Here is a 16538-nt window from a genome sequence, read left to right as displayed (position 1 = left end):
GCTCACCGCACACCAGCGACCCCTGTAGTCTGGCCGGGCGCATGTGGGCTTGCCTGTTAGCTGCCTGGGAGCTGCGTTGTCCTCCAACACTGTAGCACCTGGGTGGCTGCATGGTGAATGGCAGTGTGTAAAGAAGTGGTCGGCTGATGGCACACACTTCGGAGGACAGCGTGTGTTCATCTTCGCCGCTCCCAAGTCAGTACAGGGGTGGTAGCGGTGAGCTGAGCCTAAATAATAATTGGGCATTTCAAATTGGGAGAAAACAACATAAAAAATAAATAAATTGACAACGACTAAATTTAAAAAAGCTGCTGATTACAGCTAAATGACCTTTCCTCTTTCAGTGGAGTCACTGAAGCTCACTAAGCACTAGTAAAATGTATAGGGTTATCTTTTTGAACTGCTAGGGGCTGGCAGGCACTGAATGGGGGGATGGGAGGACTATGATTGCATTTATGAGATGCGCCTGAAGGACAACCGAGGGAAGGTTCTACAGAAAACACCCACCCAGGAGGTTGACCTAAATGTACAGCTCATTGTTCACAAATTAAACAACATGTAGTTCTACTTCACTGTACGTTCCTTCATGTCACCTCTCGATTGGAAAAGAAGGGCTTGGTAACTGAGGAGAGTTCTTGTAAACTACAAGAAACCATTCGGTTTCTCAGTAACGAATCGCTGCAATGTGGTCCTTCATGTGACCTTTTGAGGACCACACTGAAATATCTGGGTGAAGCGATCAGTACATTTATTTAATTAGTAGCTACTAGTTAGTTATGGACTAGTGAAAAGTACAACATATAATGTGGTGAAGCCAATTCAATGCTGCCCCACATAAAATGAAAAGCTGTCAGTAATAAATGCATCATAATCTGTCTGTGCTAGTCTAACACTATATGAACATACAGACAGGAAAGCGGCATGCAAGTACAGAAATTTGACAGGATTAAAAGTGCATAATTCCAGTAAACTTCTTTACCAGCAGCATTTAACTCAACCACTGCCTTTCCCTTCCAAAATTGAAGCCCCTCTCCCACACAAAACACACGTGAATTTGTTTAATTATAAAGTGCTTAACAAAACATTGCTTAGTGACAAGCTAGGAAAGGTTTAAATGATTAAACGGTAAACAAAAATAAAAATTATAAGCGGCCATGTTTGAGAGGATCTTTCATTGGTTTTCATTTTTTTCTAAACTTTTTATCATTTATAATAGGCATTGTACATCACAGTAAAACAAATGAATGCTGTATATGAAAATCAATGTAAAATTTGAAATAAAACAAGTCTACTTTGTCATGTTAAATGTGTGTGACACTGATAGTTTAAACAGTAAATGACCATTTACACAAAAGGGTTAAACATACATTGACAGTCTGATTGACAAGGCAGGCAAGACTACTTCTGGTATTAGAGGGAACAGCGCAAGAGCCGAATATGCTGCCAGTATTTAATATGAACATGCAGGGTTTAACCCTTTGTGCTGTAGGTTAAGAAACCCAGGCACCAGCTATCTGCAATGTTTTTACCACAGTGTCTCAGTATAAGAAGGGATTACTACAATAACAATCACTTTCCTGAAGTTTAATTTTACTTCCACTACATATAAGAATAGTATAATAAAAGGTAACATTATAATAAGGATGCTCGGTGGTTCATCTAAAGCCACTTGTGTTATGCGGATTCAGGCGACCCAATTTCAAGGCCTTTTGTTTTAGCTCTGCTTCACTGCCACAAGCAGCACCTTTTTTCCCCCCCACAATTACACTAACCAGGTTTATGAACTATCTTCTTCATTACATTTTTATTGTGTCTATTTTCATAAGCCCAGTGAATCTGTCTACAGATTGACAGACACACACACAATTATATATATATATATATATATATATATATATATATATATATATATATATATATATATATATATATATATATATATATATATATATATATATACACACACACACACACACACACTGTGCCTTAAAAGAAGTAGGATATCACTTATATTTGAGCATCAAAATTATTTATATTTGGATAAAATTCACTAGATGTGATCATGAAACGACAAACTCTGTTTTAGAGCAGGTGCAGTGACTCTTTATTGTGTAGATTAACAATTGACATCACGTAGATGCTGCAAAATGATCTGTCGATCTTGGGCAGGTGTTGTGACTCTTAGTCTCCCAGTTTGTTGCCTGTCATTGACAGAGTGTGTCTGATTATACCGTCTCGCCAGGTTTGAAATTGCTGGCGTGAGCACCCATGGCGGCGAGCCACAGTACGCTGCTCTAGTCCAGCCTTCAAGTATTTGCCCCCTGATTTTCTGCATTTTTGCATATTTTGACACTGAATGTAATCAGATCTTCAACCAAAATCTGATATTAGATAAAAGGGACCCTGAGTGAACAAATAACACAAAATGTCGATACTTATTTCATTTATTTATTAAAGAAAGTTATGCAACACCCAATGCCTCTGTGTGAAAAAGTAATCACTCCCTTAGACTCAATAACTGGTTATGCCATCTTTAGCAGCAATAACTGCAACCAAACACTTCCTGTAGTTATTGATCAGTCTCTCTGAAGTAACTTAAAAAATGGATGGCGAGTAAGTAGATTCAAGAAAATGCACAGAGTCCTTTTCTTCAATCAGTTGTTAGGGTTATTGAAATACGCAGGGAGTCTGGTCCCAGGTACAGGACAAACAGAATACTTGTCCTTACAATTTCTGCATGACATTAAATACCCTTCTGTATAGATGGTCCACCTCCTCTTTCTCCAACACCTAACCAATAGCAAAGGTACAACACATTATTCTGTCACCATATATTTAATCTATTGTGTCTGTGTGTGCAGTCTAGTGTGACGACCTCTGAATTCAGTGCATTCTTCAGACCCCTGGTGCCCAAAAGGTCCATACATCTGGTTTTTGTTATCTTCTTGAGACCCTTTGATTCCAGTGGCATTATCTCTTTGGATCTCTCTGAGAACCTTTGGGTCCAACGCCAGTCCCTGGGAGCCTTTTATCCCCTTTATGCTTTGTATTCCAAAAGTCTTAGAGCCTGGCTGATAACAGCATTGTTATCTTGTTAGCTTGCAGTCAACGGTGGGCAAGAAGCTTGTAGACGCAACGTCTCTATCAATTGTTAACAGTACATGCAATTTGACCCAAACCATCTGCTATCTGCAATATTATTATCTTCTCAGAAAAGAAAACCAGTATAGCTCTGCCAGTCCACATGCGTAGCAAACTGCTAATCAATTCTCGATCCATGTTTTCCAACACTCTCACAGCGCCATGGAGGAATTTTGGCCCACTCCTTCATGCAGAACTGCTTCAACTCAGGAACATTTGTGGGTTTTCAAAAATAAACTGCTCATTTCATGTCCTACCACAACATCTCCATGGGGTTTAGATCTGGACTATGACGAGGCCATTCCAAAACTTTAAATTTCTTGTTCTTCAACCATTCTGATGTAGACTTGCTTGTGTGTTTCGGATCATTGTCTTGCTGCATGACGCAGCTGTGCTTCAGCTTCAGCTTCAGCTGACATTCTTCTGTAGAATTTTCTGATACAGAGCAGAATTCATGGTTCCTTCAATGATGGCAAGTTGTCCAGGTCTTGATGCAGCAGAGCATCCCCAAATCATGACAATACCACCACCATGCTTGACCGCTGGTATGAGCTTCTTACTGTGGAATGCAGTGTTTGTTTTCGTCAGACATAACGGGGCCCATGTCGGCCAAAAAGTTCCACTTTTGACTCATCTGTCCATAAAACAATGTTAAACACTGTTCTATGGACACTGATCCAGGTGCTTCTCGGCAAACTTATGACGAGCATTTCATGTTCTTCTTAGTGAGCAGTGGTTTCCGCCTTGCTACTCTGCCATGAATCCCATTTTTGCCCAGTGTCTTTCTGCTGGTGGAGTCATGAACACTGACCGTAGCTTAGGGGAGAGAGGCCTACAGATCCCTGGATGTTGTTCTAGGGTTCTTTGTGACTTCCTGGACGATTTTACGCTTTGCTCTTGGAGAGATTTTGGCAGGACGGACACTCCTGGGAAGATTCACTACTGTCCCAAATTTTCTCTATTTAGACATTATGACTCTGACTGTGGTTTGGTGGAGCCCCAGAGCCTTAGAAATGGCTTTGAAACCCTTTCCAGACTGATAGGCAGTTTTTTTCCCAGAGGTCTTCAGGAATTTCTTTTGATTGTGGCACCATGTGCCTCTAGAACTTGTATGCTGACAACTTCACTCTGATGGTAAGGGCCAAAGTTAGTCAGATTTATATTGGGCAGGGCTGGCCCAAATCAGGCCAGATTGTTAACCAAAGTATTCAAACAGCTGACCCTAATTATCCCTTTAATTGGGTTAACTAGGGGGGCAATAACTTTTTCACATCTGAAGATTGCATGTTTGATTACCTTGCACACCAAACAAATGAAAGAAGCACCAAAGTTTGGTGTCATTTTTTCTCTTAGACTCCCTCTATATACTACTACAACCCACAAAAAGATCTGACCAAATTCAATATGAAAAATGTGCAGAAATGCAGAAAATCAGACAGGGGGGCAAATACTTTTTCATGGTACTGTGTGTGTGTATATATATATATATATATATATATATATATATATATATATATATATATATATATATATACACACACACACACACACACACACACACACACACACACATACACAGTACAAACCAAGAATCTAAACAAGTATCTACAGTACTGTAATTGTGTATAACAAAACATAATTTTTTAAAATCTTAATTACCCAAATGAGATTTTTTTTTTTTTTAATATAGATAAGTTAATGGGCTCTTTTCTCAAATAAATTATTTAAATTGATGTTAAATCCCCCCCCCAAAGTGTCAGAGTCATGAAACTGTTCTAGGCTGTGAAAGAAGCCAAGCACAGTTTCATGATTAATTACATATCAGTTTAATACATTAAATGTAATTCATTTGTGTGATAAAGCTCAGTGAACAGTAGTCAATGTTTCAAACACTGAAGTTTTACTTTGTTGTTTAATTACTGTAGGACATTCAGATCTAGCCTAGGTTTTGAGGTATATAATAAGCTAACTCCTCTTGCTCAGCTCTGATTCTCAGGACTCTGGAAAGCACAGACAAGGCAGCAGGTTTATTAGCAGTGGAGGCTTGCTCCAGCACTGGCTGGGCCAGCATGTTCTTTAATTACCCTCCCGACCAGTGGAGCAGGAATCTCTGAATCCCTGACTTGCACCTGTCGGCACACTAACAGATGAACACGTCAAGTCATCACCTTATGCACTGCAACACAGCAACTAATAACAGGCAAGCAATACTTTATACTATCAAGTCACTTGTCAAATCCTTCTCAAAACACACTGATGCCATTATTAATAGCTTCACAAACAAAATAGCAACAATGGCCATAACACTGTCAATACAGCGATGGTTGAACCAAATCGTTTTCACTGAAAGTCTGTGAGTAAAGAGTGATTCACCTGCAAACACACTGAACCATAATTCAAATTGAGATAGTGAAAACAACAGAAACAAGAAGTATCATGTCAAAATCAAGAACTGGAAATATGCGCACACACACACACACACACACACACACACACACACACACACACACACAACGAGAACAGCATGTAAATAACCACGTTATAGGAGTACTATTTTTTTCATTTGCGCCATCTATTGCAAACACAACACATTACAGACCTCCAAGTACTCAAGACAAGTTTATAATGCCAGGCAATCCTTTTTTGATGCATTAATTAACTGTGACATTTTGTCAATTCACCAAGACCACAAGGCTGACAAAATTGCAACCTAGTTTCTGCACAATCTTGAATATAACAAAATTCAAAGTAGGTGCTGCAGGAATTTAAAATTACTAAATAAAAAAGTACACAGTTAGGTATCTCAATTACATTAACAATATGATGACTCTTAGATGTCAAACAGATGTGTTAAAGTGGAATAGCAGACTGGCTCACAACATATGATAACAGAAAAAGGTCGCTCTCCACCTGCTCTGTACCCTCTCGCTATCCAATAGCTGTAAAACATCTCATGGGCTTCAGTACTCTGCTACCACACCTTTCAAACTCTGGTCCAACTTACTGGAATATACTGGTCCCGGTTTTGTTGCAACCAGGACCTAAATGTGCATTTATTTCCAGTGCACACAAAAGGTCATTTTTTGTTTTAAAACTCATTACAGTTTTAAAGAAAGTTAACAGAATTGTGTTTTACATAAAAATTAAAATAATAAAAAAAAAAGATTGAAAATTTAAACAGTTAGCTTAGACCAGGGCTTCTCAAGCTCAGTCCTGGGGACCCCCTGTGGCTGCTGGTTTTCATTCCAACCGAGCTCTCAGTTATTTAACTAGACCCTTAATTGAACGGATAATTTGCTTAATTAGACCTTTTTACTTGTTTTCAGCTTTTGAACACTTGCAAATTTCAAGTTAGCTATAACATTTGATAAGTAACTAACTGCAACTGTTTAAGAGCGGTTGGAATGAAAACCAGCAGCCACAGGGGGTCCCCAGGACCGAGTTTGAGAAGCCCTGGCTTAGACTAACACGGTTAGCAAAAAAGTTTGTTGAACAGACACTGAATTTGTCAAGAATTACTGCAGAGGGGATCCTTTGAAAATGTTGTTTTAACACATAGAACCCCATTTGTGCATCTAAAAAAATATGACAAGTTTATCATAATGTATGTATTAGGTACTACATACCAGCAGAACAGCAGAACAATATTTAACAGATTACAGCATCCACTTTCAATCAGACAATACATTAAAATGAACATGTTGCAAAAGCCAGCAAAGTCATTGTCCTTCTCCAGGTTGAATATTAATAGCATAGTAAATGTGCCTTATCACTCGTTAGGTTAAATAACGATGCAGTTTAAAAAAAATTAAAAACTGCATGGGAAATAAAACTCCCATTGCATAGTGGTTTGATCCATTCCTGGTTGCACTACGAGTTTAATAAGACACACCTGAGCTGGTTACCTATACACTGTGGCTAATCAAGCTCACAGTAAAACCTGGAATGGGTGAAACTGATATGCAACAGGAGTCTAATTTCCATCCCAGCATTACAAGAGCTCTTGAGGATATAATGTATTAGTATAAACTAACTGCTACAAATAACAACAAGTGCATGCCCACTAAAATGATCTTCTTAGGATGTAAACAAACTAGGCTGTCTGTTTTCTATCTAATGTAGCGTGCACAGGTGGCTAAACAATTGAATAATGCAAACAGTCACCACGAAATTAGTTTCAACCCACAAAGTTGCAGGTTTGACCGTGGCCGACTTGTTTATTAGTGCCACACTGCTTCTGGTCGTTCTGTTTTTGTTTACAGCACACACCGCTTGCAGATGAACACAATACATGACTGTGGACTGCCCAGCTGATGCAATTTGGCGGAGAGGTCAGGGGTCTGCAGTCTCAGGTCACACTAGACCTGCATCTGCAGGCCTGGGCTTGGCCACACTTTGGAAAATATGGGGGTTGCCACAGTTTTGTGCAACAGAAACTAACCTAATTCACGTAAGAGACACCGGCAAAAAAATAACATACTGTAACGGAAGTCCATATAACATAATTTGCAAATAAACAGAATGTACGGTATTCCCTGAATCAAAACGAGCACCATCCTGGATGAAGTCGAATATACACGAATCCCACTTAAGTTATACAGCTTTAATAACGTTTTGCCACATTCTGACTCACCTCCTGCTCAGTGTCCCCCGGTTCCGAGACCCCGATCTCGCTGGGAAGCTCGGCCAGGTCGGTGACACGAATCAGCCCGTCATGAAGGAAAATCGTCTCCTCCTTCACCGACAGCCACTGAGACGAGTCCAGAGCCGGCGAGCCCATCTCTCTCCCCCGAAAAAAACACCAGACAGGTCGAACATAAAGAAAAGCCTAGACAACGAGGCAGCTCATAAAAAACAACGGTCCATACTACTGTGCTAGCTACACACCTATTATGTTGTCAATAATAAATAAATAAATAAATAAATATCTGTGAACGTCGCCCTGGTAAGGAGCGTCGACACTGCAGGTTACTGAGCTGAGCTCTCCCTTCTCACCCCCTCTTCTCTCTCTTTCGCCTCTTTTTCGATTATTTTTTTCTAATACAATGGGTGTGACTCTGTATTTTAAAAATATATTATCATTTCTGGTTTATGACCAGGGTCGCTCTCGTACAATTTCATACAGAGGTTCAAACAGAATAAAGCTGTCTGGAGACGATCTCTCGCCCGTTGACAGCAGTCAATTAGATAATGGAAGCCCCACAGCTGTCAGTGAGAGGCCATGTTGGAAGACCGACCGCTCCCAAAATGCACAGCGCTTTCTAATACAAACACAAGCAATTGAAGGATCACTTGATAAATTAGCATCGCTTATTTGCAAATGTGCCGTGTAAAATATATCTATACTCCTTATTAACCCAAAAATAAAACATAACAATGCAATCCATCCATGTAATTATATATATATTTATATATATATATATATATATATATATATATATATATATATATATATATAATATATACTGTATCTTTTTTGCTGAAGTAATGTATTGCTTCGCTCCATATTTAATTGTATTTTGTTTTTCTCTGTTGCAAGAATAAAAAAAATCTAAATGAATAGTATCTAATGCATAGTGGAACTGGAAGGGCATGGGAACTTTCTTGGTGCTACATCAACATTGTGGTTCAGGTTCAACAGGATATGTGGTCCCTCTAGTGGCGAAGTGCCTCTATGACAGCTTTGTTATCATGCCGTCATAATAAAGAGCAGGCCAGCATCAGCTCTTTGGTAAAAACCAGGCGATAGGATGCCAGAGGATCCAAAGGCAGGCTGGGAAATATAGGTTTTGTTTTAGTTGTTTTAGTAAATTACCCTCTAGAGCGAACTATACTAGAGGGGATTAAAAAAAAACAACACAAAAAAAAAAACTATTGTCCAATCATTACTGCTTCCAATTGCTTCAGGTTGCAGTTTTGGAGAAAGAAGCACCTGCCAATGGAGCACCTACTCTGTGTCAAGGTCAAATCAGGGTGACAAATTTGGAGTGTGTCGCTCTACAGCCCAAGTGGTCAAATGGTTTATTACATTCCATAGTAATACAAGTAATTTCATCCATCATTTATTCTGAGTTGACTAGAGAAACTATCGTCCTAATATGTTACAGACTACATGTTAGAGGTATCATTACATAACAAATGCATAATTTGTTATGTAATGGGACAGACCATTTGTGTAAAAGCATGCTCGACATGTTGCAGGTACCTCCTGTCCAGCGCTAGCCTGATTAAACAGTACTGGCTTGTTATTTATTCCTGCAGGCTGCATTACTCTGCAAGGATTGGCAAACAAAAAGTTTTTTTTTTTTTTCCATCTTGGTCTCCAGACACTGCCCCTGGGAGATGTGGCAGAAACAGAGTCGCAGCCTGTTTGATATGGAGAAGCGCAGATAAACAAAAGACATTTCAGTAACGCTTTATCTGAATTGGACAAATTTGGGCCATATTTTAATTATTTTTTGAAATTCCAGTACAAAACTGAGAAACAAAGATCTTGAGAGTGCTTAAGAGACATCCATTCACATTACCTAGATGTTTGATACTAGTTTTGTAAAGTCAATAATTTTCTTCCTTAAAAAAAAAAAAAAAAAAAGAGGAGCTAATTAAAGACTGGAGTAATCTCTTTGGAAATCAATGTAGCATTCATTACACCTGTACAAATACTGTATAACTATGTGCATAATCCTTCAGATGTTTTTTGAAATCTTTACAAAATGCAGATGTGTGATTTTAACATTCAAATCAAATGTAGTATCATTGAAAAACTGATCATTTCAGTCATATACAACTATTAACATGTTTACTGTTATTATTGTGACCCATCACATTTGAAAGAAAATTTAAATACACGTTTCCTATAAAACGACACCTCGAGACCTCTGTACTAAATGAAAGTGTATGATAGGTAAGATTTATGAAATGGTTGTTAGCTGCAACCACTTAAAGATCCTCTATACAGAACTCCTGTTTATTCTGAAACTACACCAAGTTAAATATTTCCCTTTGAAAAAGTACTAAAATGAAGGAAAAGCTGCTTGTGTTGAACTTCCAGAGATGTTTGAAAGTTAAGATATGTTAAGGGTGGACCAGTGAAATGGGTGCCTAGGCTAATAAGGTTTAAGAAAATGGAGTCAGGTTTAGCAATCTGTTCTATAGGTTACCAGAATCCCCTTACCTTTGACTCCCGTTTTAAGAGATAAAGATTAATGACTATAAATTCATTCAAGTCAAGCACATGGATGAAATAATTTTTTTGTGAAATTCTGGTTGGTAGTGTGGCCAACACTTGATTAACCAAAGGGTCCACAGCAAATGCACGATGTTGCATAGATCTGCATGTATATTTCAGATCAATGATCACATTCAGGCTCTGGCTATTTGTTTCTACAGCTCTGCTCACTGTGAAACAAACTTTAGGGAAAACAAGTCTTAATCTAAACTATTTTTCTTCAAAGGCTGCTTAAAAAAAAAAAAAAAAACATCAACGAGCAGCTGTCTAAAAAAAAAACCATCACAGGTATATTCCATTTTTAACACTAACTCAGAGGATCCCCTTTTCTCCTACCACACTACAATTTCACTTCCTGGCAAACATGTATTATGAATAAGTGCATTTATAGCTTGAAGATGGTTTAAACTGGCATCACCTTTGTAAAACTGGTTAGATGGTCTGAGAAATTTTACAAAATAACTAACGTGAGACATGCAAGTGAACGTCAAAGCACAAGAAGAATCTATGAACATGATCAGAGGCAGCACACACAAACATCCAATATTCTCAAATCTGCTAAAAATACATGGGGGCCGATCTACTATCATGCCAATGTCATTGCCTTTTTAATACCAACAGCAACTTTATATGCTAGGGGTTGCTTTACAATAAATGATAAAATGTACAACTTACTAAACCATATCTCAAACTGTATCCATACTCCGGAATTAAAGCCTTAACCAGCATTGATTTAGTATTTTAGGCTATGGCTACTGTTTTACAAACACGTAGTGCCACGTATTTTCATTCCTTGTATATTAAGTTTAAGGTTCAACCATACCCAGGCATATTTCAAAATTTCTCCCAATTTTAATTAGCATTGAAATTAGTTTTGTGAAAATAATGAAGTTATTGCTGTAGTAATGACTACAGAGACATTCATTGGCCATATTAAATTCATCCTAGCTTGAAAAATCCGCGATGCCCAAATAAATCAAGCTCCTTGTGATCAGGATAACATTGGAGATGCTGAAGAAATTGAAGAATGAAACCATGGAAGTAGCAGTGTCTTGCAACACCTCACTTAAGTTGGACTCCTTTACTGGTGTATTATGTACCAAGTCTGAACACCAACAGAACAAATAATGTGAAATGAAAGGCTGCTTATGGTAGACTACATTGAAACGACTACAAATAAATTCAAAAACAGGAGGAGAAACTTGGTTGAGACATCATTTAATAGCGTATTTTGTACAGTTTGTTTAGAAGACCAGCTTGTGTGGGTAGACTCCGTTGGTGAGGGAGAATGTGGATCGCAGGTAGCCGCGCAGCTGGGGAGTCTTCCTGATCAGAGGCATGAGCTGAGAGTCCACAGCCTTCTGGTCTACCTTGCGCTGCTCAGTGATCTGGTACTTCTGTAAAACAGAAAGCAAAAGAGATCCGTCAAGAACTAGGAATCCAAAAAAAAAAAAAAGCTGTTTTTCAATTGCGTAAACAATGGTAAGGGTTTGGAGAATTTGCGACACTTCAAGGACGGCACCATGTAGAGGGACAGACTTGGTCAGTGCATATTTTGAATGCAGCCCCAGTACAAATACCAAGGTGCAAAATCTGCATATGTAGTACAGGAATAGTTCAAATCAAACAGTAGGTCTGAGAGAAATATTGCTGTAGACATGCATCCTACCTCTTTCTCTGTATCAAAGATCTCTCCCTCTTGGTGTCTGGGTTTGTGCAGCCTCTTCTTCTTGAAGTAGGAGTCAGTCAGGGTCCTGGGGATGTTCAGACTAGAGATATCAATCTTGGTGTTGGTGGCGATGACAAACTTCTGGTGGGCCCTTCGCAGAGGCACACGGCTCAGGACAAGAGGACCTGTGGAATTCAGACAGCCAATTACACCTCTGACACCTAATTCAGCCTTTATTGACACTCTGCTATTCTCATATATTAAACAAAAGTTTGCAAATAAATAAACTGTGCCTAGTGCTTTCTTTTTAACCTGATTAACACAAAATGCTTCAGGTAGCTGGATTATTATTTAAGTCTATGAATCCAATTTAAGAAAATAATCCTTGCTGCATATATGCTGTGACGCTAGAGAGACTTAGAAATCAAAATTTTGACAATCCTATTAATTACTCAGCAAGTTTAGTGTAGCATTTCTCCTTGTTAATTCAATCATTCATAATCATAACATGCACTTTACTGGTATAAAAATTCTTACCAGTTACAAGCAGAAGACCACTTGCGAGCTGCTTCAGGAAAACCACACGCTGTAATGAAAATAAATATTTAAAACATACCAATAAATGTCCCGTTTACCAATTTTATTAGGGGTGTACAATGACCCTGGTGTGATTATTTGTGACATGTAATAAGAAATAATTACTTTTGGAGAAAACAGAGAAGAATATGTATTTATAGCAACTATGAATTAATTTGAGTCTTTCAAGAATGATTTGGTAGACTACATGTAGGGTAAAACAAGAATTCAAGTCAAGTAGACATTTCGTCTACTGCCTTCATCAGTATAGCAATACAGTGCTTTTTTTCCATGCATCAAGTTAACTCACCATCTTGTAAGGAAGTATAACAATTCATTAACATAATAAATTGTTATCCATTATTTGTATATTGGGTTGTTCTAGTTAACAAGTACTCAATTTACAGATGCACACTGCAGACCGAACAAATTCCAGTTTAACCCTTTAAGGACCGCGATCGCCTTAACACGATCATACTGAAGTGGGCTTCTAGGACCGCGATCGTGTAAGCACGATAAAAAAAAAAAAAATTAAAAAAACCCACACTGTTTTGACTTTGCAGTACAAGCTTGAAACATGTAACACTGGAAAGGGGAGGGATTAACGTTCACATTAATTGATTTATTTATTTTTTCCCCCCCCATGCGACGTCACCGAGGGGCATTTAGTGTTTAAAAGGACGGAGAAAGTTTTTTGGCAGCAGGGAGAGGAAATACAGCCTGCTTAGAGAAAGACATGGAAAACCACTGTAAATCCCATGTATTTGACAGTTACATTAGAACATTTACAGGGTTCTTCCCAGACCTTTTCAGCCGGGCGTATTGCAAAGAACTGAAAAAAACCTATTCGTCCGTCTTGCAGATGCTACTGTGTCTAATAAGGATTGACTGCGCTTCTAGCAGACTAGATCACTTGCATGTTGCTGGGTGAAAAAAAAAAAAAAACACAACAGTTGTGTTACGTCTTTTCTCTATCTCCCGCCCACGACCGTCTCCGTGACAAGAATGCTAACTGACGGCAGCTATTTAACTAATCAGCATGTTGCTGGGTGAACAACATTTAACCAATCAGAAAGTTGAAGGGGCGGATAGTGTGTGTGAAGCACTCAGAGGCTAAAACAAAAATGGCTGCTAAAAAAATAGCTGATTATTTTCAAAAGCAAAAATAATGACAAATGGAGGGGCACAAAATACGCCAACGATCGGCACATTCTAATACCTAATGCTATTACTGTACTGTAAGGTGATATATAGTACATAACTATACATATTGTAGCTGATGTACAAATTCTTAAGTACAGAGGTGTTCGATTTTTACACTTCAACAGCTATGATGGAGACCAGAAGTGTGCGAGTACTATTGTGTAAAAAAACCGGTTAAAATCAACAATTGCATTCGAAAATGTAGAACAACGGTAAACAAAAATAGACATGCACTAAAATGCCCTGAATACTTAACATAAGGAAAACAAATTTAAATGAAGCAGTAAGCTCAATAATTACGCTAAAAAAGGAAGTGAAAAGGTTACCATTTTTTGTGAACTCCAATAACCCTACATTATCTTTCCCCAGTCAAATCGTAGAGTGCCTAAATAAACACGGTAATTTACCATAACAAAAAACAGTAATAAAAAAAAAAAACTTAGAATACAAAAGAGAGCAACCAGATTGTCATCGAAAGACAACATATTATCGAAATTCTTTATCGTATTATATATTTAAGGCAAGTTTATTTTTCTGTTAAAAGTGCTCCTGGCAGTGTTGCCAGGTCCGCTGTTTTCCCGCGGAATTGGGCTACTTTAAAAACACAGCGGGACATAAAGAGGCATGGGTTGATAATGTAATTAGATTGGTGGTATAACTTAAAAAAATGTAACCGTTTTCATGTTTGTAATATTGTTTGGGATACCATCTTGGTCTGGAATGAATGCTGATTTGTCCCTTCAGAGCTTCTGCACGAATTTGTTGATAGTGACGTGTGGATGAGCTGTACTGGGGCTTGTAGTTTTTATCAAATTTAAATCAGGTATCTTTTCTTATGAAAGCTTTAGATTTTTAATTTTTTTTGCATAGGCCTGTGTGTTAATAACAAGCTTGCTTTCAGTTAAAACAATTAGGCTATTTTCGAAGTGACTTTTGGCTATAAACCTAGCAGAAATCTGGCAACCCTGGCTCCCAGCTATAACGTTCTGCCGCTCGGCTGTATAGAATTACTGGGGAGAACTCCATCGTGTGTTTTCATAAGTTTTACAACATTTAGAAAAATCAAGAAACGAGTGTATATAAGCAGATACTATTTCATTAACTATAGGTATCAGGTACGTTTTTTCCCCCTGTATTACTGAAATGTAATGAACTAATTTATAAATATTTGACAAAATAAAGAGTAGTGTCCATTATTGCTTATAAAGACCCTGAGAATAAATGTGTATTAATATTACTATGTCATTGCAATCACTCAGGTGAAACAATCTGTTGTAATCTGCCCAAACATCAATATTTTCCAACAAAACTTTCAGGAAGTATTGTAAGGTCCCTCAGGTCATAGAGCACGTTTATTTTCTTATTATACATGCACCTGTAAGCAGAATACATAAACACTTCACATTCATACAAAAAAAGAAAAAATAAATTGTGTTAAAAAGCTTAAGGTTTGTATGATTTCTGAAGTACTTTATAATGTTCTCTAGAGTTCTAAAAAAAGGACTCAATTTCCAAGATGCTACTGTAAAAATATTTATATTGTTATTTTGTAGGAAGCGTGTCAAATACAGCCAAAAAATGCCTGGTCCTGGGGGCGCATCTCACTGAAAAATGCTTGGTCCTAAAAGGGTGAATCTGGGTGCAGAATCAAAGTCCACTCTGATTAAGACAACATACAATGTACCAGAACATGAATGCTGCAAGTCTGACAACCTTTTTAAAAAGTGCTGCGTACCTTTCCCCTGTGACGGCCAGTAAGGAGGATGAGGACAGTGCCAGGAGTGATGCTTGCTCGCAGTTTTCTCTTGTGCTGGCTGAAGGGCTTCTTGCCATGACTAAGCAGCTTGCGTGCCACGTCTTCGGTAGGGTAATACCGAGGCTGCCGGAGAAAAACAAAGAGCTCAACATTGAAAACAGACGGCAGGTTTTACAGACTTCGATCAGCACCAATGCTGAGACTTCCCAATGTTAGGGAAGGTAGTCTAAGACTTGCAAACTAAACAAATCTAACACAAACAACTCTCCATGAGCATTACACCCCCAAAATTCTCCAAAAAGAAAGCAACATTTTTTTCTTCCTTTAAAGGTATTTCACCTTTGTTTCTCAGGGTCTAGGCTCTGCAACGGACACCCAAGATGATCAAAAAAGTGCAGTACTTACCATCTTACGCAGTTTGACCACACGGGTTCCTCCATTTTTGTCTCCACCCACAGTCTTGGTGACTGTTGCTAGGATCTTCTCCTTCAGCTTCTTCTCAATCTAGACATAGAAGTTAATGTTACAGTACTGTTGCATCTGTTGTTATCAAATAAAGCTTTCAGACAGGACTGTATTGTATCATCCTATTCATTCCAAGAACTATTAAATGTGGAAGCCTCGAAATGTCAGAACGATTCCTTAAGGGTTCATTATGGGTTGACAGCACTTTGGTTAGAGTTAGAATTCAGTGGTTCTGGACATTTCTGGATTTTCAACACCACTGGGTCAACTACAAGCAATCTTTTAACAAACTGTTTAGCACAGCCTCTGGGTTTTTCTACCTACCTTGGTCTCTGGAGCCTTGGTCTTGCGCTTGTACAGAGCCCGTCTGGTAAACATGACAGAGCGGGAGTACCTCCCTATCCCACGGGCCAGCACAGGGTTGCGGCTCGGGTGCCTCTTGACCACTTTCTTCTCTTCTGCCATCTAAACAGATATGGTATAATCAAATGAGCTGGACA

General features: G+C 38.5%; 2 protein-coding genes across 2 annotated transcripts in view; both read right to left on the bottom strand.

Moving 5' to 3' along the window:
- Nucleotides 1-8372, bottom strand: part of LOC121297036 — a 45395-nt gene extending 37023 nt beyond the window's left edge. The window contains exon 1 of the mRNA XM_041223047.1: nt 7775-8372. Coding sequence (XP_041078981.1) covers nt 7775-7921 — 147 coding nt within the window. The 5' untranslated portion in view covers nt 7922-8372. The remainder of the gene's footprint in view (nt 1-7774) is intronic.
- Nucleotides 8373-11571: 3199 nt separating this feature from the next.
- On the bottom strand, nt 11572-16520 carry LOC121296986 (60S ribosomal protein L6-like). The gene is made up of 6 exons (XM_041222970.1): nt 16363-16520; nt 15979-16077; nt 15553-15696; nt 12576-12624; nt 12039-12223; nt 11572-11766 (listed from the first exon to the last, which is right to left on the bottom strand). Exons 1-6 carry the CDS (start codon nt 16501-16503, stop codon nt 11614-11616), a joined length of 771 nt encoding a protein of 256 aa, XP_041078904.1. The 5' UTR covers nt 16504-16520; the 3' UTR covers nt 11572-11613.
- Nucleotides 16521-16538: the final 18 nt, after the last annotated feature.

The sequence above is a fragment of the Polyodon spathula genome, chromosome 22 (genome assembly GCF_017654505.1).
Source record: "Polyodon spathula isolate WHYD16114869_AA chromosome 22, ASM1765450v1, whole genome shotgun sequence".
Lineage (NCBI taxonomy): Eukaryota > Metazoa > Chordata > Actinopteri > Acipenseriformes > Polyodontidae > Polyodon > Polyodon spathula.
The sequence above is the reverse complement of the archived record's forward strand: the minus strand, read 5'-3'. Positions and strand labels throughout refer to the sequence as shown.